The sequence below is a fragment of the Desmodus rotundus genome, chromosome 4, assembly GCF_022682495.2.
Source record: "Desmodus rotundus isolate HL8 chromosome 4, HLdesRot8A.1, whole genome shotgun sequence".
NCBI lineage: Eukaryota > Metazoa > Chordata > Mammalia > Chiroptera > Phyllostomidae > Desmodus > Desmodus rotundus.
In genome coordinates, this window is record NC_071390.1 from 109,502,504 (window position 1) to 109,527,402 (window position 24,899).

The 24,899-nt window shown below is 36.4% G+C and overlaps 1 protein-coding gene across 3 annotated transcripts in view; it reads left to right on the forward strand.

Annotated features, from left to right (window-relative positions):
• Positions 1-24,899, forward strand: part of USP6NL (USP6 N-terminal like) — a 174,945-nt gene that overhangs the window by 117,478 nt on the left and 32,568 nt on the right. For all 3 annotated transcript variants that reach the window (XM_024580458.4, XM_024580467.4, XM_024580449.4), the window contains 3 exons: positions 3,743-3,782; positions 17,758-17,838; positions 22,753-22,860. In XM_024580458.4, the coding sequence (XP_024436226.2) occupies positions 3,743-3,782; positions 17,758-17,838; positions 22,753-22,860 (229 nt within the window). The remainder of the gene's footprint in view (positions 1-3,742; positions 3,783-17,757; positions 17,839-22,752; positions 22,861-24,899) is intronic.

Genomic DNA, 24,899 nt, shown 5'->3' on the forward strand with positions numbered 1-24,899 from the left:
CCACATATATATGGTAAATTAATTTACAACAAATGAGGCAGGAATATACAATGGGGAAGGGATAGTCTCTTTAATAAGTGATGTTGGAAAAACCGGACAACTGCATGCAAAAGAATGAAATTGAACCACTATCTTACATCATACACAAAAACCAACTCAAAGTGGATTAAAGACTGAACATAAGACCTGCAATCATAAAATTTCTAGAAGAAAACATAGGCAGTAAATTTCTCGACATTGGTCTTAGTTATGATTTTTTTGGATTTGACACCAAAAGCAAAGGCAACAAAAGCAGAAGTAAACAAATGGGACTATATCAAACTATAAAGTTTCTGCACAGCAAAAGAACCCATCAACAAAATGAAAAGCCAGTCTATCAAATCAGAGAAAATATTTGTAAATCATATATTGATAAGTTAATGTCCAGACTATATAAAGAACTCATAAAACTCAATAGCCAAAAAAAGCAAACAATTTGATTTAAAAGTGGACAGAGGATCCGAATAAACATTTTTGCAAAGAAGACATCCAGATGAGCAACAGGTATAGGAAAAGGTGCTCAGTATCACTAATTATCAGGGAAATGCAAATTAAAACCACTTCAAGATATCACCTCATACCAGTTTAGAATAAAAAAAAAAAAAAAAAAAACAAGACAAGTGTTGGCGAGGATGTGAAGAAAAGGGAGCCCTCCTGCACTGCTGGTGGGAATGTAAATTGCAACTGCTATGGAAAACAATATGGAGGCTCCTCAAAAAATTAAAAATAGAACTACCATATTATCTAGCAATTCCACTTCTGGATATTTATCCAATAGAAATCAAATCGCTATCTTGAAAAGATATTTGTACCCCTATGTTCTTTGCAGCAGTATTTACAATAGCCAAGACATGGAAACACCCTAAGTGTACATCCATGGATGAATGGAAAAGAAAATGTCATATATACGTTTATGATATGTCTTTACAGTATTAAGTGACAAAAGTCACACCAAGAAAGACAAATACTATATGATGTCACTTATATGTGGAATCTTAAACAAACAAACAACAAATTCATAGATACAGAGAACAAATACATAGTTGCCAAAGGCAGGGCTGGCGGTTGGGGGCAATGGGTAAAGGTGGTTATTAATAAGTATAACTAGGTATAAGTAAGTCCTGGATCTAATGTGCAGCATGGTGATTATAGTTAACAATACTGTGTTATATGTTTGAAAGTTGCTAAGGGAGTAGATCTTAAAAGTTTTCATCACAAGGAAAAATGTTTAAAAAATCTGTAAGCATGTATGCTGATGGATGTTTAATAAACTTAATGTAATCATTTTGCAATATGTATACATATATGAAATCATTATTTATAGCCTTAATGCTAATACATTGTTATGTCAATTATGTCTTAATTTTTAAATAAATAAATTTTAAAATGCACATTAAAAATGCTTGGATACTAGGAGCTCAGTAATGGTTTAGGGATCATGATGGGGACTAGATAGACAATCAGCTCCAGGTAAGGTTGTGACAGGGCAAAAGGGTTATGTAAAATACTGGGTTGGATAAAAATCTAAGACTAGGTTTGTGTACTCCTGGATTTTGCCTAAGGCTGACTGTGGTTCTGTATGTATATTCTGGCATTCTTTTCTCCCAGAATTTCAATAGCATGATTTGAAGTTAAGGTAGAGTGGGGTGCAGTGTGCAGTCTTGTCTCATCTTGAATTTCAGACAGCAGTTGGTTCTGTGAGATCTGCCAGACACAGACCGTGTAGCCTGAGCAGATGATCAGCATCATTCCACAGACAAGTGCAACATTTCTTCTGAGTCAGGGTTGAGAATAGGTCTGTCAGCCTTGTTTAGTAAATAGGAGGACACCAAAGAAATGCACCCAGCAACTTCAAAGAACTTCTCCTGTGATGGGCAGCCATAGCTAGCACTTCATTTGCAGTTAGAGATGTTTAAATAAAGAGTTGTCAGGATCAGCTCAAATCAGTTGTACAAAAGGTTCATCTTGCCCAGGGTAGCTTACTAACCCCAGAAATTCCATTGTTGGTGTGCACAAAGGGTGCCAGATGTTCTTATTCTTTCAAGGCATCACAGCTAATTACCTAGGAAGTACATTCCAGTGGTGTCGACAAGCCCTCTTCTGCCAGTATATAAAGAATGGATAGGTACACTTTTAAACCAGAAATTATATCCTGTATCATGCATACATCATAGGCCCTAGTAATCAGGATTACAAATTAGCAGGGAAATTTAGACTAAGAGCATAATGAAAGCTATAAAAAAATCAAGGTGTCACATTCAGTATGCACTTTACAGTAGAAAAACAACAAAAGACTTTTTATATTTAATCCTCTAAGTTTCTTGTCCTCTTGAGAATTGATTTTTCAACCTTTTCATATACTCCTACAATAACCTAAAGATCTTGTTGATCTTAATGCAAGCTCACTGGGTTAGAGATTGCTGAAAGTCTCCACATTAGGCTAAGTGTGACTAAGTGAAAATGTTAGTTTCCTTATCTATGAAATGAGGGTTTGGACTATCTAAGATCTCTTTTAAATATTACACTTTTTTTTTGGTCAGTTGTAGCTTCATGGTTCACCTAAGGACTCATCAGAGTAGCAAAGAGTAACCTTGAAGTACTGGACTCTTAAATACAAATATTTTGCACTCTGGAAAGAGGTATTATTTGATGTCAAGAGAAACTAAAGCAAGAATATGTACATATCATTGCCAAAACATCAATGCTACTGAGATAGCAGCTCAAAGCACATAACTTTGTTTATGGATGGCACATATTTTTATACTTTCGACAGTGAATATAAGAGTCTCAGAATATTTTATATTAGAGGTGATATCACAAAATTACTGTGACAGAAAAGTGGATTTCATCTGTTATTGTACATTAAAAAAATCATCCCCATTGAAATTTTCATAAATGAAGATTTCCTTATTTACCAAATAAAAGTTTTCTTTTTAATTCATGAATCTGTTGGAGACAGTTTTATTTTTTCTATACAATTTCTTTTAAACAGCCATTTATTATAGGCCATGGTTTGAGCCAGAGAGAGGAGATAATGGTCTAGAGTAGAAGTTGGTGAACTGTGGCCTGCAAGCCAAACCCAGTTTACCACCTGTTTTTGTAAAAGTTTTATAGGAACAAAACCACACTTAATTTACATACTGCCTGTGTCTGCTTTACAATACAACATCAGAGATGAGTAATTATTAAAAAGATTGTATGGTCTAAAAAGCCTAAAGTATTTATTATTTAAATGTTCACCTTTATAGAAAAGGTTGCTGATGGTTCCTAGACTAGAGCAGTGTTGTGTAGTAGAACTTTATGCATTGGTGGAAATGTTCTTTCTATATCTGCACTGTTCAGTACGGTAGCCTCTGTCTGCATAATTATCATGTACTTGAAGTGTGGCTAATGAGAATGAGTAACTGAATTTTTAATTTTATTTAATTTTTATTTAAATTTTATTTAAAACTAAATAGCCAAATATACCTAGAGATTACTTTATTGGACAGTGCTGGTCTAGAAATGTAAAGATAGGGGACATTTAGGTTACAGATAGCTAATTGTTTTATACAGAATTCGGTGGAATAGGAGCTGTATAACTTTTGTGATGACAAGTAAAAGGTTGTGCATTACATGTACCTATTGGCTTATAATTTTTTCAAAGTTTGCTTTGATTTCAACTATTTGACACCTACTGTTTTTTTTTTCCCCCCCTCTGCAGTGAGGAGGAGCTCCCATATCATAATGCAGCCATGGAACGGGTAAGGCCAGCTCTGCATTTACTTACAGTTACTGGTGAATTGTGTTTATTAGAGGAATAAAATCTACCACCTTTCTGATTTTGAATGTCATATTGTATATTAATGGGGCAGTCATTCTTAAAATTTGATCCTAAGTATATCACTGTTAGGAAGAAATTAAATTAATGATGAAATAATTTTAGGAGATTTGATGGGACTTCTGGTAGATATTTGAAAAAAGGAAAGGTATCAGTTATCAGAGAAGATTTGATTTCTAGACAGGTAGTTCCCAGTCTGGGAGTGCTTCCTAATGCAGAGCCTTTAAAAAGCATAGTTGCTTGGGACCCACCTCAGTCTATTAAGTCAGACTCTCTGGGCAGGAGGCTGGGCATGTAATTTGTAAAATGTCTCACAAGTGATTCTCATGCATCCTGTGGCTAATAGAGCACTATTTCAGACCATAGCTCTATGCAGCATAGCTGTTGCATGAGGTTTTAATCAACTTTCCCCAAAACAACAACACATTTTGCTGTAGCCAAATAAAGATACGAACTTTTTAAGAATTAGAGAAGTCTTATGTAGAGTAAACCTGTCACCCTTTGGTAACTTGGAGTTTCCCGTTTCTTCATTATACTTGGCTAGGGATCTGGTTCCATAGTTGAGAACTAGGGACTGAATGTTTTAAAGCTGGTCAGACTCTCCCTTCCCTTCTCTGTTGGTTTTTTTTTTTTTTTTCCTGTACCAAAAAGTGAATTGTAGAATGAGACGGAGGCTACTGATTAGGATTGTTCTCAGTTTATGTTTGTTGAGGAAGGAAGCTGAGTTTCAGAAAATGGAGATAAAATTAGAATTGGAATTTGCAAAATATTTGAGAAAACTATTCTAAAATCAAAATTTCCTGAAGATAAAAACTGTAGCATAACTTTGAGATGTAGACAAAATTGCCATTTTACATGGAATTCCCCATAGGTCCTGCCTACATTTGAATTCTCTTGTGACTTCCTGATTTTCTCAGAGTCATACCTTGATGTTTTGGCAAAGGAATTTCTTTCTTTCTTTCTTTTTTTTTTTTTTTTTTTTGATAGCTACATTCTTGCATAGCACTGGACTAGGTACTGCCTAGAATATTTGGATCAAATAAGACATAGTTTCTACCTTAGAGATGCTCACTGTCTGCCCAGTGACTACAGGAAGGTCAAGTGAGGCAACACATGGGAGATTATTGGTGGCTTTTGGGAGCACAGTATTGCAATATTAGTGAAATGAAATGGTAGTGTTTGTGGTGGGGAAAGCAGATCTGTGGCTAAGGAATGAATGAAAAGGAAGTGATAAATAACAGTGAACAATTTCTAAATTCTGCCTCTGGTGAACTTTCTACCAGTCCACTTAGAAATGGGAACATCAGGATTTGTTGCCACTCTGACTAGTCTTCTCTTGTCTAGTGCCCTGATTTCACTAATTCTTGGACTCCACTGATACCACCACTGTTTCATTGTTCCTCACCACACTCATGTCTTTGAGCCAACCAATCAATGTTTCTCTCTCTCTTTCTTCCTTTCTCCTTTCCTTTCTCTCTGAAAGCAATGAATGAATGAATGAATAAAATAAAAACTTCTGAGTTATCTTTGACTTTTTCTTACCCCACATTTCATCTGTTAGCAGTTCTGTGAGCTCTGCCTTCAAAACACATTCAGAATCTGATCACTTGCTTTACTTTTACCACTTGGTCCACTGCAATCTCTCGTCTGGAGCTTCCAACTTCCTGCTTCTGCCATCGTCCCCCTTTCTCCTCAGAGTTTGTCTATTCACCAAAAGAACCAGAAAGATTATTTTAAAATAAGTAAGATCATGGCATTCTCTAATCGAAACATTCTAAGAGGAAATGTCCTTAGAATGACCTACATGGCCTGGTATGACCTGGTTTGTGTTAAAGCTCTCACTTCACTTCCTGCTGCCTTCTCTCGCTCACTCACTGGCCCCCTTAGTGCTTTTTGAACATGCCTACCATATATTCCTTCTATGAGGCTTTCTGCACTGGCTGCTTTCTTTCTTGGAGTGGGTGCTCTTTCCCCTGATGGAGACAAGTCTCAAGCCCTCATTCCTTCATGGGTGTCCAACCTTCTGGTGTCTCTGGGCCACACTGGAAGAAAAAGAGTTGTCTTGGGCCACACATTAAGTGCAGAAACACTAACGGAAATTTGTGAGCAACAAAGAAGGTTTTAAGTAAATTTATAATTTTTTGTTGGGCTGCATTCATAGCCATCCTGGGCTGCATGTAGCCCATAGGCCTTGGTTTGGATACCCTAGGAATATCACCTTCAGAAAAATATCCTCCCTGGCCATCATTTCTAAAATTGGGAACTGCCCTCCATAATACTAATTCTTTCCTTCTCCCTTTATTTTTCTCTTTAACATTTATTATTTCACATGCTAACTATATTACTTACTTTGTGTGTGTGTGTGTATGTGTGTGTGTGTTTCCTCACTAGAATGTAGTCTCTTTGAGGATTTGTTTTAATAATATATTTTATTGATTATGCTATTAGTTGTCCCATTTCCCCCCCTCTATTCCCCTCCACCTTGCACACCCCCTCCCACCTACATTCCCTCCCTTTAGTTCATGTCTGTGGGTCATACAGATAAGTTCTTTGGCTTCTACATTTCCTATACTATTCTTAACCTCCCCCTGTCTATTTTCTACCTACCATTTATGCTACTTGTTCTCTGTACCTTTCACCCCTCTCTCCCCCTCCCACACCCCTGTTGATAACCCTCCGTGTGATCTCCATTTTTGTGATTCTTTCCTGTTCTAGTTGTTCGCTTAGTTTGCTTTTGTTTTTGTTTTAGATGTGGTTGTTAATAACTGTGAATTTGCTGTCATTTTTACTGTTCATATTTTTTATCTTCTTTTTCTTAGATAAATCCCTTTAACATTTCATATAATAAGGGCTTGGTGATGATGAACTCCTTTAACTTGACCTTATCTGAGAAGCACTTTATCTGCCCTTCCATTCTAAATGATAACTTTGCTGGATACAGTAATCTTGGATGTAGGTCCTTGCCTTTCATGACTTGGAATACTCCTTTCCAGCCCCTTCTTGCCTGCAAGGTCTCTTTTGAGAAAGCAGCTGACAGTCCTATGGGAACTCCTTTGTAGGTAACTGTCTCCTTTTCTCTTGTGGCTTTTAAGATTCTCTCCTTATCTTTAATCTTGGGTAATGTAAATTATGATGTGCCTTGGTGTGTTCCTTCTTGGGTCTGACTTCTTTGGTAGTCTCTGAGCTTCCTGGACTTCCTGGAAGTCTATTTCCTTTCCCAGATTGGGAAAGTTCTCCTTCATTATTTGTTCAAATAAGTTTTCAATTTGTTGCTCTTCCTCTTCTCCTTCTGGTATCCCTATGATTAGGATGTTGGAATGTTTAAAGATGTCCTGGAGGTTCCTAAGCCTCTTCTCATTTTTTTGAATTCTTGTTTCTTCATTTTTTTTTCTGGTTGAATGTTTCTTTCTTCCTTCTGGTCCACACCATTGATTTGAGTCCCAGTTTCCTTCCCGTCACTGTTGGTTCCCTGTACATTTTCTTTTATTTCACTCAGCATAGCTTTCATTTTTTCATCTAAATTGCGACCAAATTCCACCAATTTTGTGAGCTTCCTGATTGCCAGTGTTTTGAACTGTGCATCTGATAGGTTGGCTATCTCTTCCTTGCTTAGTTGTATTTTTTCTGGAGCTTTGATCTGTTCTTTCATTTGGGCCATTTTTTTTTGTCTTGGGGTGCCTGAGCCACGAAAGGTTAAGTGCCTAAGGCAGGTTCTGCTGAAAGGACTGATACGCCCGACTGTCTCTGAACGTGCAGGGAAAAATGCTGGAAGAACTTGTCCCCATGTAAAAAGTCTACCCTAAAAAGTCTACCCGCATCCACACAACTGCAGTTCCTCAGAAAAAAGTACGTTCTCGGTGGAAGGGATCATTGATCTTTTCTTTCCAAGTTTTCCTCCTGCTGCATTCCTTCTCTTTGAGGATTTTAAAAAATCTGCTTTATTCACTGCTGTCTCCTCTGAACCCGCAACAGTGCACATAGTATGTTAGTATATGTGCAGTAAGTGGTGGCTGAATGAATGACCAAATGAATATAATGACTGCTTTGTAATAAATAGGTTGATTTAAAGACTGGTTGAGATTGTCCCTTCAAATATTAAATGTCCTTTATTTGAGAAATCTGGGAGAGAAAAGTTGGAAGGTATCTTTTAACAAAAGATATCCGTATTTGGCAAAATAGAAGCCTGGCAACTCAATATGGACTTCTCTCTCCAATGCCTACCCACCTCTCCCTTTAAAAATAATTTCCTGGCCTAGAAAGTCCAAAAGTCTGGGCCAGTGATATAGATGATTTAAGAAATGTGACAGTAAAGAAAAGGAGAAATATAAGACAAAAATTAGTAGAAAATGCATACTTTAGGGAAGTTTTTTTTAAAAAAAATACTTTATTTGGTTTTTAAAAGATATTTATGTTGGGTAAAAGACCTTCTACCCAGTGTAGTCAAGCTTGTAATGAATTGGTGGTTTAATCCCAGGAGTTTAATGTAATCACAAATCACTAAAAAATGACCTGTGCACCCCTGAATAATTCAACATAAGATGTAATTTTATATTCACTTGTTAGTCTTTTATTGAGAGAGGGGCAGGGTTCTGAGGCTGGTGGTTGAGATTCCATTATGCCTTTTGTACATAAACTGCACTCATATTGCATGACCTGCCTTTCTACAGCTTTGGCTTCTTTAAAGTGGAATGAGAACTTTAGACTCATGCAGAGCAATATAAGGCTAGAAACTTTTTAGTTTATCAGGATTTCCTCAAATGTTTTTGGTCTGAGTTTAGTTGTATTCTTCAGTAACTGCCTAGTCCTAATAGCCAACTCTGCCATTTCTAGAGAAGTAATAAAAAAATTCTGCGTGTATGACTGTTGAATAAAATCAATGGAAATGATAGCCTTGCTGAAATCTAAAGTGTTTATTAATCTTTACCCTTGAAGCATGCAGTTATTGCCATTTAGGAAGCTGTACACTAATGCACAGTCAAGTAATCATGGCTTTAGTTTCAGATTTGCCGGTGTATTATTTTATAGAAGGCTATTCAATGTTTAAAATAAGGATAGTAGTAGGTAGTCCCTCATAAGAGGATTATGTTGATATTTGTGAAGTGCTTTGGATTCTTCCATGTAGTCACTTAAACATATAAACATACTTATTATGTTTACTCTGCAGAGAACAATATTAATAATAGATTATATTGTTTCTTTGAGATTATTGATGTTTTTAATAAGGAGGGAAGGATATGTAAAACTATGCATTTTCATGCATTCATCTATTTCTTTATATAGAGTGATATTTTACATGGCTTACAAAATATTGAAGCCTATTCATATCTTTCAAAACTTTTAATTGTATGTGGTTTGAAATCTTACTCAAAATATATGACAGACTTCTCAAAGTTCTCTCAAAACACAAAGCTTTTCTTCTTCTTGTCCTCTCCTGACCTCTGCTGGCCAGGTCTAGCTGTACGTGCCTCTGGTCAACTTGATTTTCTGTCAGGCATCCTAATACCCAAATAGGAGACCAAAAAAGCACCTGAAGACTTAAACTTCATTAAAGTTCTAAGATTTCTTATTCTAGAAGAGCAGGCTATTTGGTATCTATCCATGCATTGTGTGTGTTCAGCTTTTACTATCTGGATTATTAATCATGTTAATAGTGGGAGGAACCTTGGGCCAGATAGAAGAGAAGTTAATACATTGTGGGTAATCAACAGTTGTTAAGTGCTTATAAGTCTTGCATATGATTAAAAATATAGTCTCAGGCCACTGGAGGTTGAGAAGTAACATAGAACGTATGTGTCCCAGTTTTAGTCCTTATACCCTCCTTGCCCAAATAGGAGGGGGCAATCATGACCCAGAGGGGACAGCAATTTAAGATAATGGAGTATCAGATTGCACACTTACTTCAAATGTAAGTTTAGTCCTTTGCTAAAAACAACCCTTGGGGGGAAAAGGATACAACAATGTACCATTTTTGTGGTCAGTAGAGATAATGGCAAAGTACTAGAGAATATAGGATGGAGATTCAAGATCTCTGTATTGTTTTTCTTTTGATATATATTGTTCTAATATCCCCAGGGGAGTAGAATTTTCTTATACTATGGTCTCCTATATGATTTTAAAAATTGCAGTTGTGAGCACATCTGGTACCCAGATCTTAGTTTTTCAATACCATTCCCTGTTAAAAAGTAACACGGTTTCTTAAAGAAATGCCTGGTATAGGTCTAGGTTGAAAATGTATAAAATGAGCCTGAATTGTTTGTGCCAGATAGGGTATGTCCAAAGCATCCACCAGAAGGGAGAAATCTCCAACCTAATAAGAGAGGATCAGCTAAATTTGGGACAATTTTAACTTCAAAAAGAATGATGGTAGTAATGGATTATAACACATTGATAAAATAATCCTTTGTACCATAGTGATATTAAAAAGTGTGGAGGAGCTGGGAAGGAAAAACTTTTTAATAGAAAAACATCAGTTAATCATACAGAAGGAATCATAGAATTGGAAGAAAGACCAAACATTATTTTACCACCATCAGAATCAGAGTTAATTCAGACAGGGATTTTCAATGGATGATAAAACCACTGAGTACAGTTGTTAAGGGACAGATTATCCTCATTGTCTCAAAGCACTCCACACATATTACTTATCAGTTACAACAGGGAAGTTCTCTATTAGTGAATGGGGAAATTGGGCAAATACCAGTTAACCAAGGGATCAAATATTACATTATTGATAATGGTACAAATCAACATGATATGTCTCTGGATATGTCATGGAAAGGACACATCTCCTGTGTCATATTCCTGCCAAAATATAGGAGAAATGATTGGACAAATCTAGACAGTGTGGCCTGGACTTTTCGAAAATGTCAGTTTCATGACAGAAAAAGGACAGGGGACTATTCTAGAGCGAAGGGAAGTAAAGAGCTATGCCAATAAAGACAATGCATGATCGCGATTGGATTCTGAATTTCCCTTCCCATCCAACTCAAAGACAAAGAGCTATAAAGAACACTTTTGGGACAAATGGGGAATTTGGTATATGGACTGTTTATTAGGTAGTAATAAAGGTAATTATAAACCAATTTTAATTTTGGGGGGTATGATAGTGATACACTGATTATATATGGTAAAGTGATTTTTTCTTCTGAGGTGATGCATGCTTGAAATATTTGGAGATGAAGTATTCATGGTATCTGTGATTTTCTAATAGATCAGTCAGAAAACCCTACCCCAATATAATAGATTAAATCAGGCAAAATGTAATAATTAGTGGATTTTGGTGAAGCATATATAAGTATATGGTACACTGTTCTTCCAAATTTTCTGTAGGTTTGAAATATTTCCAAAAAAATTGGGAAAAGTAAGAGTAAGATGTCTGTGTATAAAGTCAACAGAGTTATTTTATATCACTTTTGTATAGACATCTACCATCAGTAGTGTTGCCAACATGATGGAATGAAAGAATTTCTGTCATTACACTACATAACAGATACTGTTATAATTCACTTCTGGTTAGTTCTATATTATACTGATTAAACTGCTATCAGAATTATTTATGATTTCGGCTCTGGCTGGGTGGCTGAGTTGGTTGGAGTATAATCCCATGCACCAAAAGGTTGTGCGTTTGATCCCCTGGCAGGACACATACCTAGCTTGTGGGTTCCATCCCCGGTTGGGGCGCAAATGGGAGGCAACCAAACAATGTTTCCCTCTCACATCACATCTCTCTCTCTTTCTCTCTCTCTCATCAATAAACATATCCTCCGGTGAGGTTTTAAAAACTATTTATAATTTTGATATGTCCATGGGTATTCATTTTCCATATCCCCTCTATTTCCAGGACCACAGGATGCTATTAATTGCTACATAGTGCTGTTTACTTATCTTTTCTCGTGTAAATTATATTTAACTTTAAAATGTTTATTTAGTGTTTCTTATATACCAACCTTTGTTTTAGGTGATGAAAGAAGGAAAGGAATATATGATATGTTTCCTGTACTCGAGGAGTTCATACTTTAATATTACTAATATGTGTTGGGCATTTCAGACAGCTAAAACACAGGTGTTAGGTGCTATAATGATAATCATAAAAGTTCTCATTTTATACAGAAGGAAACTAAGATACTTGCCCCCAGATGAAGCAGATAGGAAAACACAGAATTCAGATTTGACCCAGGCCAACTGGGTCCTTAGTCCATGCCATAAATGCTAAGGAAACAGTTCATTTTGCTTGGAGCCTAGAGACATTTGGGAAAGGTTCCAAACCTTGGACATTTGACTGGTCACAAGAGGATGCATGGGGTTTTGTCAAATGATAATGAGGAAGACCATCATAGGCAGGTGAAAGGCAACATTGGTCAAAGAGGCATGAAAATATATTGTATATTGGGAATGACAAATAGTTCAAGGTGGCCAAATCATAAAAGTAGCAGGAAGATGAGTTGGGGCCTTATTGTGAAAATCCATCCATGTGGAAGTTTGAACATTTTTTTTTTTGTAGATGATGAATGGGTGGGCATTGAAGGGTTTTAAACTGGGACATGTTTTAAAAAATGTGATGGTAGTGTGGAGGCCACCACAATTTTTTGAAGACAGGGCTACCCGTAAGGACTTAGTGCTTTCATCTAGGAATTAGGATTGCCTGGGCTAGGGCAGAGGACATGATAGAAACGAGATGTGGAGGAGACCAGTAGAGTGTAGTTTGGATATGGGAAGGAAGGTGAAATGAAGACTGAAAACAACTTAAGGTTCTCGTTTGTTTAACTTAGTGGGTAGTGTTGCTGTTAATTTATGATAGGTAAGAGAGGAGTAAAAGCAACATGGTGAGGGAAGTAGTCTTGGATATGTTGAGTTTCAAGTATTTGCTGAACTTGTAGGTTGAAATTCTAACTTGCTGTTATATTTTACTTTGCATTGGTGTTATTTAATCCACGGCAAGATATATTTCCTCAGCCTGTATTTCTAGAGCACTTAATTTCTCATTTGTCCCATGGTTTTCAGTTACTGCTTACTTTAGAATAAATTCTGGAATAGTCAGTTTAGCATGTTTTGTGATAAAGTATATTTTATCCATGAATTATAGATTCATGAGTGGGAAGGGGGAAGACATTCATATGCCTTCAAGTCTAGATTAGTTGAACTGACAGTATCACGGAATTAACATTTAAACCTGATTCAACTACTGATATATAATTTTAAAATCCAGTAGCCTGTGAACTTTTTCTAGGGTGCACCATTTTTGTTTTTTGCTACAGGGGAAATAAAAGCATGCTTAATGGTTCTTAAAATTGTGTGTGTTTTGTCCTTACATGTGAGAATTTGTAGCATTTAAAATAATCTATATATATGATAAGAATTAGAATACAAAAGAGTGCCATTACAAAAAAGAATAACTACTTCTTAAAGTGATTAATTGATAATTTATAGTCATAAAGATGAAAGATAACAAGAGACTGGCTAGACCTCAGCAGGATTATTCCTGGCAAAGTGTGTTGTTATACTCTTGGGTTAGCTTGAATTTTTTGGTGCTTTCTTGTTGTTGGAGAAGAGGATTATGCTTTGAAGAAGTGAGAGGAGGAAGTTCAGAGAACAAAAAAATACCAAATGGCAGCTTAGATCAATCTTAATTTTTCATAGCTTGGCCTTCTTTAAAGTCACATTTAGCAGAAACATTAATTAGATTTCAGTGCCCCACTGAGTTTTAAAGTTAAACATATTTCTGGAACCATCTGCAGCACTTTTATCACTAATAATCTAATGAAGACTATGCTTAGTCTTTTGAAATATGGAATTTATAACAGAATAAACTTTGCTTACAAATGATCATCTTTTACTATTATGAAAAACCCATCAAAATTTTTATAAAGAGTTAAGAAGTAATTAAAGAGTTTTTCTTTTTTATTTTAAAGTATATTTTATTGATTATGCTATTACAGTTGTCCCAACTTTTCCCCCTTTGTCCACCTCTGCCAAGTGCCCCTCTTCCTTCCAGCAATCCCCCTGCCTTAGTTCATGTCCATGGGTCGTGCATATAAGTTCTTTGGCTCCTCTATTTCCTATACTCTTCTTAACATCCCCCTGTCTATTTTGTACCTACCAATTATGCTTCTTAATCCCTGCACCTTTTCCCACATTCTTCTCCCTCCCACAACCAGCTAATAACCTTCCATGTGATCTCCATTTCTATGACTCTGTTCCTGTTCTAGTTGTTTGCTTAGTTTGTTTTTGTTTTTGTTTTTAGATTCAGTTGTTGATAGTTGTGAGTTTGTTGTCATTTTATTGTTTATAGTTTTGGTCTTCTTTTTCTTAAATAAGTCCCTTTAACATGTCATATAATAAGGACTTGGTGATGATGAACTCCTTTAGGTTTACCTGCTCTGGGAAGCACTTTATCTGCCCTTCCATTCTAAATGATAACTTTGCTGGATAGAGTAATCTAGGCTGTAGGTCCTTGCTTTTCATCACTTTGAATACTTCTTGCCAGTCCCTTCTTGCCTGCAAAGTTTCTTTTGAGAAATCAGCTGACAGTCTTATGGGAACTCCTTTGTAGGTAACTCTCTGCTTTTCTCTTGCTGCTTTTAAGATTCTTTCTTTATCTTTAACCTTTGGCATTTTAATTATGATATGTCTTGGTGTGGTCCTCTTTGTGTCCATCTTGTTTGGGACTCTCTGTACTTCCTGGACTTGTATGTCTATTTCTTTCACCAAATAGGGAAGATTTCTTTCATTATGTTTTCAAATAAGTTTTCAATTTCTTGTTGTTCCTCTTTTCCTTCTGACATCCCTGTGATTCAGATGGTGGCACTTTTAGAGATGTCCCAGAGTCTTCTTATTTTTGCCTCATGTTTTTAAATGTTTGTTTCTTCATTCTGTTCTGGTTGGCTGTTTATTTCTTCTTTAATGTTCCAAATCATTGATCGAACCCTGGCTTCCTTCCCTTCTCTGTTGGTTCCATGTGGTTTTTTCTTCATTTCACTTAGGGTAGCCTTCATTTCTTCCCTTATGCTTTTGCCATACTCAGTGAGTTCTCTGAGCATCCTGATCACCAGTGTTTTGAACTCTGCCTCTGATGGGTTGGCCAACTCCATTTTGTCTAGCTCTTTTTCTGGGTTTTTGTTCTGTTCTTTCATTTGGGCCATTTTTCCTCGTCTCCTCAATTTTGCAGCCTCCCTGTGTTTGTTTCTGTGTATTAGGTAGAGCTGCTTTGACTCTCAGTCTTAGCATACCTGTTAAGTTGTATGGGGCAGAGGTATAGGTAATCGCCAGGGTGGGGCAATCCACTTCACTGCTTTGTGGCTCTATTTGTGGGGGAGGAATATGAGAGGGGCCAGTGCTGCTGCCTTGCTGCTGGAGGCTTGCTTGGCATTCACCCTGCCTCCAGTCACTTCACCCACTTCCCATATGTGACTGGCACCCCTATGGCTGTTGCCCTGGTGCTGGTTCCCAGAGTGGATGGGTTTGCATACATTCTAGGACTGTGCAGGCCCTTTAAACAGACCTTCCTGAGAAACTGGCAGTTTCTTCCCCTGCCCCAACTCCTACTGGTTTTAATAGCCTGAAGTTACGAGGCTTTATTTTTCCAGCACTGCAACCCCCTGCCCCAGCCTTAGGAGGCTGCCCAGTGTGACCTGAGGCTGGGGTTGCTCGCTGTCAAGGTATCCCTCCCAATTTTTATATACCACACATGAATGTGGGACCGCCCATTCTGCTGTCTGCCTCGCTGCCTCCACACCGTGTCTTCTTTGCCCTGGCTCCCATCTCTGCCCCTCCTACCCATCTGGATGAATATGGCCTTTATAAATCCTTTGTTGTTAGACTTCCATACATTTACATTTTCCAGCAGTTCTGGGTGTTTTTGTTGTGAGGTTAGTAGTGATCCTTCTTATGGTTGTGCAAGGAGGTGTAGTGTGTCTACCTATGCCTCTATCTTGACCAGAAGTTCAGGGGTTTTAAGAATATTCCTGAAAATGAAATTCTGTAAGATTATTCTTGTTGGTGAGAATCTTTTCCTAAATTCAGAATTTTCTTTGGGATTTTATGCCTCTTTTAAATCTAAAAATATTGATGGTGGGCATATGCCATTGCCTGTTTGAGGCTGGATTAAAAGCCAGTCAATAAGGAGCTACTGCTTTCATCCCGGAGTGTGATTGCTTGAACTAGAGCAGGGGCCCGAGGGAAGCAAGGGATAATAAGGTGTGGAGCTAAAAGTGCAGGTCCTGAAACCAAGCTGCCCAATTTCAAACTCCCCCTTCAAACATGAACATACTAGATAGGGGAATTTGGCCAAGTCACTTAACCCTTTTGTACCTCTGTTTCCTTATCTGTAAAATGGGGGTGTTTACCTCATAGGGTTGTAGTGAGCATACATTTTAAGCATAAAACATATCCTCAGAATACTTTTCTTTCCTAGGTAGTCTTCCATTTCTGTCACTTTTTATTCATATGCTTATTATACTTACAGAAGTCTCCAGAAAAGAAAACGGGGGGATTGAGAAAAATGAACAAAATAGCAGAATCTCAGCTTACTTAGGAGAGAAAATTATGCTGTGTTTTGTTCTCATAAAAATGAAATGATTAACTAAGTGCCTACTGTGTGCCCAGCCGTGTTCTGGGTGATGGGGAAGCAGCGAGCACCCCAGCCTTCCTGGAGCAGAGTAGTTAGGGGAGAATGTGGGTTAGGTGTGCAGGCATCCCAGTATTGAACCCTGGAAGAAGACAGACCTACTCACCTGGTCACTGGCAGAGGTCACCATAGACTTTTTGGCTGAGGAGGGTGTTTTTGTATTTGTTTTGTTTTGCCTGAAAAACGTGCTTTCTGAGAGTTGTTGGGCTTCTAAGAAAAGGGACTGAGGCTCTACACCTGGTTCTTTTTCTAAATTTACTAATCATCTAGTCACTCTGCCACCTTAGATGTGAGTAGGAGATTGGACAGCAGGTCCAGTTCCTTAGGAAAACAATATCCCTTTTCTGGCCCTCAAAGAAGTGAGGAAGAAGCACTTTCTGTACCACCCTGCCCATTCCCCAGCTTTGCCCCAAGTTCCAATTTAGTGTGACATACACGACTGTTTTCATTCAGCCTCTTCTGATACTGAATTATTTCAGAACTACGTCTAGCTGTGCTTCCCAGAATATTCTTTCACACACTACACTTGATAAAAACCCTGATAGTCCTTTAATTCCTTATGTAGGGCCCATCTTCTCTGACATCCTTTGGTGTACTTGACTGCTTCTTCCACCGTGAACTTACTCTTACCCTTTCTGTCCCTATGCTGTAGCACCTGTCACAGCAGATTCCCACCTAAGTCATCCTTAGTAAATGGTGAGCTTTCTTTTTTGGCAGCAAGTATTACTTTTGTATAATTTTTCACTAGCATAGTGATAATTAAATATTAATCACTCCAAACACTCCACAAATCAATAAATATCAAATTCTTGTTTAAGAATTCCAACTCTGTCACTGAAAACACTAAGATGCTAGAATTGAGTAAAATGTGGGGGGGAAAGAGAAGATAATGGAATTTTGAAGTTATGTTTTTGTTGTTTCATAAAAGATATTTCAAAATATTTTAAAATTTCCTTTTGGTTTAAATTTATAGAATGGTCATGGGTTTTAGTGATTAGTTTAAGCATGTTGGAGAAATTTAAGCAATTTCTTTCTCTTTACCTACCCCAGTGAAGTACCTCCTGTGTATCTTAACTTGAACTATGGAATACTATTGATACAACTCTAAAATTACTGATACAACCTTTCAAAAGTTAAATGGGATATTTGCTATCTCATATAACGTAACTCTTTTAGTAGTTCTTTTTTAGGAGTAATTTTCTTTGACTTTTTTTTGTAATTCATAAGTAAAGAAGCCTTGAACAAATAGTAACAATAAATTTCTATTTTATTTTAGCAAAAGCACCTGGAAATTGAAAGAACTACTAAATGGTTGAAAATGCTAAAAGGATGGGAAAAATACAAGAACACTGAAAAGGTAATAAAAAATAATGCTACTTCTTAATGAAACTATACAAGTTTCATGTGGGTTTTCTCAGTAAAAATTTCTCTTTAATTATCACAGTATTACATTCATATTCTTTAAAAGAATTTTTTAGTTTAATTTAGTGGAATCCCTCAAATTAGGAGTCTTTCTGGTATCACAGAATACCCAATTCAGATTGGTTTCAACAATTCAGAGAATGTATTGGGTAGTCCAGAGGTCGGCTGGGTGTGGAGTGATTGCATCCAGCTGCACGGTTATGTTGCTGTGACGGTTTCTCTCTGCCCCTCTTCTGCCTTCTGCAGTGTCAGCTTCATCTCGAGGCTGGCTTCCCTTTGGGATCACACTTACTGCAGTAGTTTCAGGCTTCATATTCACATGCCACACTGCTCAGAAAGAGAGGACTGGCTTCTGAAATCTTTCTCAGAAACAGGAGCAATCTCTTTTTCCAGAAGTTTCTAGCAACCTCTCCTTAAATCTCTTTGTTGTGTATTGAGTTTGTGCTCAGTTTTAAACCAATTAAAAAATACATATCTATTAATAGCATCAGAAGAGTCTTTAAATATTGGTTAACTGTGAAGTTTATGATGGTGAAAATTTCTAAAATTCTAATTTTGCCTGAAACATCAGATGTTATCAGTGGCACTAAATACTATCGGATATTTTCCTGAACATGACAGACTTCATTTATTTTTGAAAACATGTTGAATACCCAAATATGAATAACCATAGTTCACAGGCGGCAAACACAAGGCCCACAGGCCGAATCCAGCCCGGCACCTTGTTTGTACCTGGTGGCAGCGTGAGCTCTCGCTTAACTGTTACGGAGTAGTTCCATTTATACAGTCCTAAATTACATTCAGCCCTTTGAAGGCAACCACAAGGCTGATGTGGCCCCCAGCGAAAATGAGTTTGACACCCCTGCCCTAGTTGTTTAGCCCTTCTTTCAAGTAATAAGATGTTCCATGAAGGAAACAGTTTATTTAGATCATGATTCAAACAGTTTTATTAGTGCTTTTTTCTTGAGGCCACCATTGTACTTGGATTACAGTGAAGTGCTCTGTGAGTGCTTCCCATGTCATCACTCAGAATATTGATAAGATATGCATGCAAGAGTTGAGATTTCATAAAATTTGTAATTTCTACTGCTTCATCTCAAGCAAAACTGACTTGTTTTTAACTCTGAGTGGAGAATGCAGTGACCACTGGCATATGCTGCTACCGCCGTGATTTGTGTCACGGTATCAGGTTTACAACCGCCACTTTTCTGCGCTCAGTACAAAAGTCAACAGGGTAAAGAAGGCAACTAACATTTTAGTATCACTATGAGAACCGCTTTGACCTCATGGACCATACTCGCAGAATGGCGGACATCTAAGTGTTGGTTTCCTGATAGTAAAATGAAGATAGTCATACCCATTTCAGAGGGATGGAAGGTGAACGATTAATGTACATACAGCACTCAGCACACACCTTGCAGAGAGGAAGCATTCAGCAAATGTTAGCTACTGCTGTTAATTTTTTGAAGGAAGTTTAGACAATATATATATTTTTTAATGTAGGGAACATTAATGAAAAGTATGTTGGTCATTTGGGGGAAATAAAATTCTTTCATCAGGTGCCAAGTGATCCCCACATTGATGGAGAATTGTAATAGGATAGGGTGTGGCCTCTCTGGAGTACCTAGAAAGAAGATAACACAGGTATAAAATAAATTGTGCTAAAAATTGGGGGGAGTAATTTTTTAAGGAAAAAAACTCTTCCATAGTCCTACAGCAAACACAGCTGAGTTAACTAGTAGGATATCTTATTTCCTCACACTTTTTTTTATGTATTATTTTTCCTTTTTGCATAGATATAAATTGTTGTATGTCAGCATTTGCCAATAAGAATCCAGGGAGTGAAACCAGTTCCTAAGATTCTAATGAATATTACATAGAAGCAGAATTGCCTAATGGTTAGCAGAAGACTCCAGAGACAGACTATCCTAGGTTCAAATCCCAGCTCTGCCACTTTATTAGCTGTGTGACCTGGGGGAAGGTAGTTTACCTTTTTCTGACTTCGTTTGTTCATCTGTAAAATGGGGATAATAATAGCATCTATTTCTCAGAGTTGTTTTGAGCATTAAATGTTAATTCATGTAAAGCACATAGAGTAGTGCCTGACCCTTAGTGTGCAGTCAGTAAGTGTTGCTTATTACAGTGTGAGAAGAGGGCTGTCCAGCTAAATAAAGTGGGGAAATTCAGAGCTAAACATAGTTAAGCAATGTTTCTTTACTACACGGCTTTTGAGAGTCTTTAATATTGTTATTTGTGGTGGGAATTTTTAAGAGGGATCACAAATTGCATGGAACTTATTTAACCATGGATACATCTTTTTGCCCTGGGGTATCTCAATACAAATGTCACTTTTCTTTTTGAGCATCTTAAGTATCCTTATTTAAAATCTATTAGACTCTTATTTTATTTTTATCGGGAGTGAGTTGCTTGCTGATTTTATTATATGTGTGTTTTAGCATTAGGTTGGAAGTCAGGATGTTTTTAAGAGGAATCAGTTCATAGTAGTATGTTAGTTACAATGCCTTTGCTCTTGTTTAATATTTTGCTGTGTCTCTCAGATTGGCCTAAAGTTGACAACTGTACTTTACCTTCTGTCTTTGTGGAAAGATTGCTCAAGTGGTAACTACAGGATAAATTTTGGTGCATTGTATCTATGCTTTAACCTCACATTCAGTCTAATAAAATATTTGTAGTTATATGGCTTGATGTTCTTGTCTAGTATGCAAATATCTATGATAGTAGGTAAGCCTCTATAAAATGAACAATTCTACTAGGCTATTGTTCTGTACAGCAATTCTGACTAATTTAGTTCCCAGTTAGAGAGATTTTAACAGAACTATTTCTTTGATGTATAATTTTAAAGCACTTTCCCACAACCATAATGCTGGAATTATTGGATGACATATATGGTCCAATTTGGTGTGAAACAGAATGCACCTTCTAAGGGAATCGCTGCTTTCAAATTATACCTAGTTTTAAATTGCATTGAAGTAAAAAAATAGCATATATTTTTCTTCTCTTCAAAGAGGAACAAGTATAAGTTTTCTCTCCACAGACCCATGTAGCAGTAGTACAAAGAAATTTACAGAAATATCTTGAAATAAAAATGTAGTCCTCATGGAGAATATTTGGTATTTTAGGATACAGGCTTTGATGAAAACATTTCCATTAAGGCCGATTGTGTTGCCTGTGTGTTCTCACAACAACTGCCCCCTATGTACAATAGTGTATATTTTTCAAATGTCGTCTATGAAATGAAGTTATCTCTGTTAAGTGGAGGTGATTTTGAGGTGATTTTGAAAGATGACAGGCTTTCTTTAGGAAAATAAATCACTTGCTTTTTTTTTTGTACCACATTAAATTTGCAATTAATGGTGGAGAGTGTTTAGTACATGAGAAGAAATGTTACAAGGAGCAGAGTCTAGTTTACACAAAGCCTTTCTGTATATATGCTTCCACTTAGAGCTGTTGTATACATTAAACTTCTAAGATTTTAGTCACTGTCTGCTGAAATTTTAAATTTGAGGCATATTATGTTTATACCAAAAGAACAAAACTGATGTTGTGTAATTATCTAATTAAATCAATTTCATGATACTCACTGTTTCACAGTAAAAGTTGCTCTATAGTGTCACTCATTTTAAACTACTAATAATCAAAGTTTCTCAAACCACATCATGTCTGACACACTAAAACTTTAGTTTCTAAAAATCTAAGTAGTATAGTAGTAGAAATTGAAGCTCTGCTTATTCATAGTTCACCAAAATTTCAGTTATTAGAACTAAGATCTTATTTTCTCAGTCATTTATTAGAACGTACATCTTATTTTCTTAGCCATTCTATTTAAATATCTTATTTTGATCATAAAGGTAATTATGCACCTATCCTTACCTTATTCCTTAAGGTTTCTGCTGTAATTTGTCTAATCATTTCCACCTCTGCTTTTAAGTTTCCAAGTTTTATTAGGCAAATTTTGTAATGACCTTAGAAGTTTTGTGTGTTATTTTGAATAATTAGCCTTGAGGAAAAAGATGTAATTACTAGATAGAGAAGTATATTGAGTCTTAAGATTCTTAGAGCATTAGAAGTGTATTTTCAAGGAACCAACGAGTTGATAGTACTGGTGTTTTATGGCTAATTTCATACAAAAGTAATGATTTTCCTTCTTGATGGAAATGTATCACTATTTTTGTTGGATCAGATAGGGTCAATGTCTTTAAGGAAAGGACAAAGGTGTTCCTGAAGAAATTATTAAGAATTGAACAGAGAAGTGGGAAGGAGGAGTGTGTGGGAGTTGGGGAGAGTGCAGGGAGGGGTGGGGTAGAAATTAATTTAGATTATGAGTTTGCTGTGTTCTAGAGAGCCCCAGAGAGAACGTGAGAGAGTGGCGGGAAAGAGATTAGGGTGAACAGCACTTGCTACACTCTATGAAGATACTTTTGGCACATGGCAACCTTTTTATTATTTGGAGCCTTTTAGATATATGGATCAAAAGGAAGAGAGTGTATACTAGTTAATTATATCAACAGGGAATGTTCACCTTAAAAAAAGCAATGATTATGCTTTCATGCCACTTAGGGAATACCTTTTTAATGAATGGTATCAAAATACTAATGTACTAGACATACTTAACATTTTATTGTTTATTTTCTTACTTTCTGTGTATATGTCTCCCTGTTAAGATCTGAAATGTAGAGATGATAGGATCCAAATGTGCCATGTTAAAATGTGTCATTAATTATCATGGATACTTTGAAAATAAAAGACTAACAAATATTAGTTAATTTGATTTAAGGGAGCAGTCTAAACTTTTATCAGTTTATAACTTCAGTTTGTTTCTTTTCATAAGTTTCATAGGAGAATTTACAAGGGGATCCCACTGCAGCTCCGAGGTGAAGTCTGGGCTCTGCTTCTTGAGATCCCTAAAATGAAAGAGGAAACGAGGGACCTTTATAGTGTGAGTATCTGAAGCCAATGTGTTATTTTGAAATGCAAAAGTAAAATCCATTTCTTTTAGCATTCAGGGTGATGAGAGATATTCATATAACCATTTAAAATTATATTAAAATGTTATTACATTGGGTTTATAGGCCTATTATCTGTTTTCTTGATTGCTTGCTTTACTGAAGTCTCCTTTTTAAATTTCAAACAAGTACTTCAGTGAAAATGTTATTTTCTGTATCAATCAGTAAGTATTAAGTGCTTTTCAAATACTTGAAATGATCAATCAATGTTGAGTCATACTCATAAGAAAAATTGACTAAGACCTGATTGTAGCTGCTTGTTTGCAATGTGGTATTAATAAAGAGATTTACAGGGTCACTTTTAGAGTCACAGAAGAATAATAGCAGAATTCAGTTTACCCAGCAAGTGCCTGGATATTATTGACTGTTTTCTTCTAGACATGGGAAAGAAGAATTTTTCCTGAAGATTATTAGGGTATCTCTAGGTTTTATTATTTATTAATACAAAGCTAAGCTGTATTCAGTAATCAGTAATGCATTCCTCAAATTACCTCATGCATTAAATTTACTTCTTTGTCAGCTATATTACTTTGAAACCTAAATTTTATATCAATCTTTAAAAGGGGTAAGACACTTATGTCTGAGAATCAGTTTGAAATATGTTACTCAGGAAATGTATGGAAGTAGAATAAATTAGAACAGATGGAACAGAGAAAAATTATTTAAACCCAACTTCTCAGTTATAAAAGGGGTTTTGGAATTCTCTTTTGATATTTTCATTGTAATATATGTAAAATTTCATCAAGATGAAGGTAATAAATACTCATTAATTTAAAGAATTACTCATTTTGTATAACTAATAGATTTTCAAAATTAGCTGATTGGACCCTACACATACTATACGTTTATTTTCATGGATTTAGAGTTTCAAATTATTTTAGACTGTTGATTAAATGTTTGGTTTTAGTCATAGTTGGACCACCAGTGTTGAAAATGATGCCTGAGAGAACATATAAAATTTAACCTAGCACCTCCTAAGTGTGCCCAGCCTGTGGTCTGTGCTCAGTAAATATTAGCATGCTGTGTGCATTTCCTAGGGCCGACAAAGTACCACAGACTGAGTGGCTTAAAATACTGGAAATTTATTCTCTCACAATTGTGGGAGATAACAGCCTGAAATCAAGGTGTCAGTGGGACCCTACTCTGTCCCAAGGTTCTAGGGAAGAACCCTTCCTTGACGCTTCCTAGACTCTGGCTGTTGCCAGCAGTCCTTGGTGCGCCTGACTTGTTTCTGCATCGCTCTAATTTCTGCCTTCACTTTCACGTGGCTTCTTCCCTGTATGTGTCTCTGTGTCTGTCCTTATAAGGACACCTGTCCGTGGATTTAGGGCCAATCCTAATCCAGTGTGATCTCATCTTAATTTTATTATATCTGCAAAGACCCCATTTCCAAACCAGGTCATAGTCATAGTTTCTAGGTAAACAAGAATTTTAGAGAGATTGTTCAACCCAGTATATGTGCTGATATTAGAACTATGGTTTTCCATTATATATATTAGTCCTTTTATACATAGAATAAGATTTTTTCCAGTGACTGGTTAATATGAGAGAACCATTGAATAAAAACCAATCATACAATAACAACAATAAGAGAAATGGATTGCTCACCAAGACTTTCAAGCTATCATTTTCAACACTATCATAAACATTATTTTTACTCTTTGAGTTTCCCCCAGCATCATTATTCAGTGACTTGCTCACCAAAACTTTCAAGCTTATAATTTTCAACACTATTATAAACATTTTTTTTTACTGAATTTCCCCAGCATCATTATTTAACCAAGACTTCCTTTCTTGATCAGTCTTTCTTCTTCTCCCTTTGTAAAAGTCATGTAAATTGTTCTATTCAAGTTGGAAATTTAGTAGAAATAAATTTTCTACTAAACCTACTTTTCTTAACCTTCTAAAGTTTTTCTCAGATTGTCAAATTGTCCTGGCTCCCGACCTGGTGTTCTCATCTGTCCTCCTATTC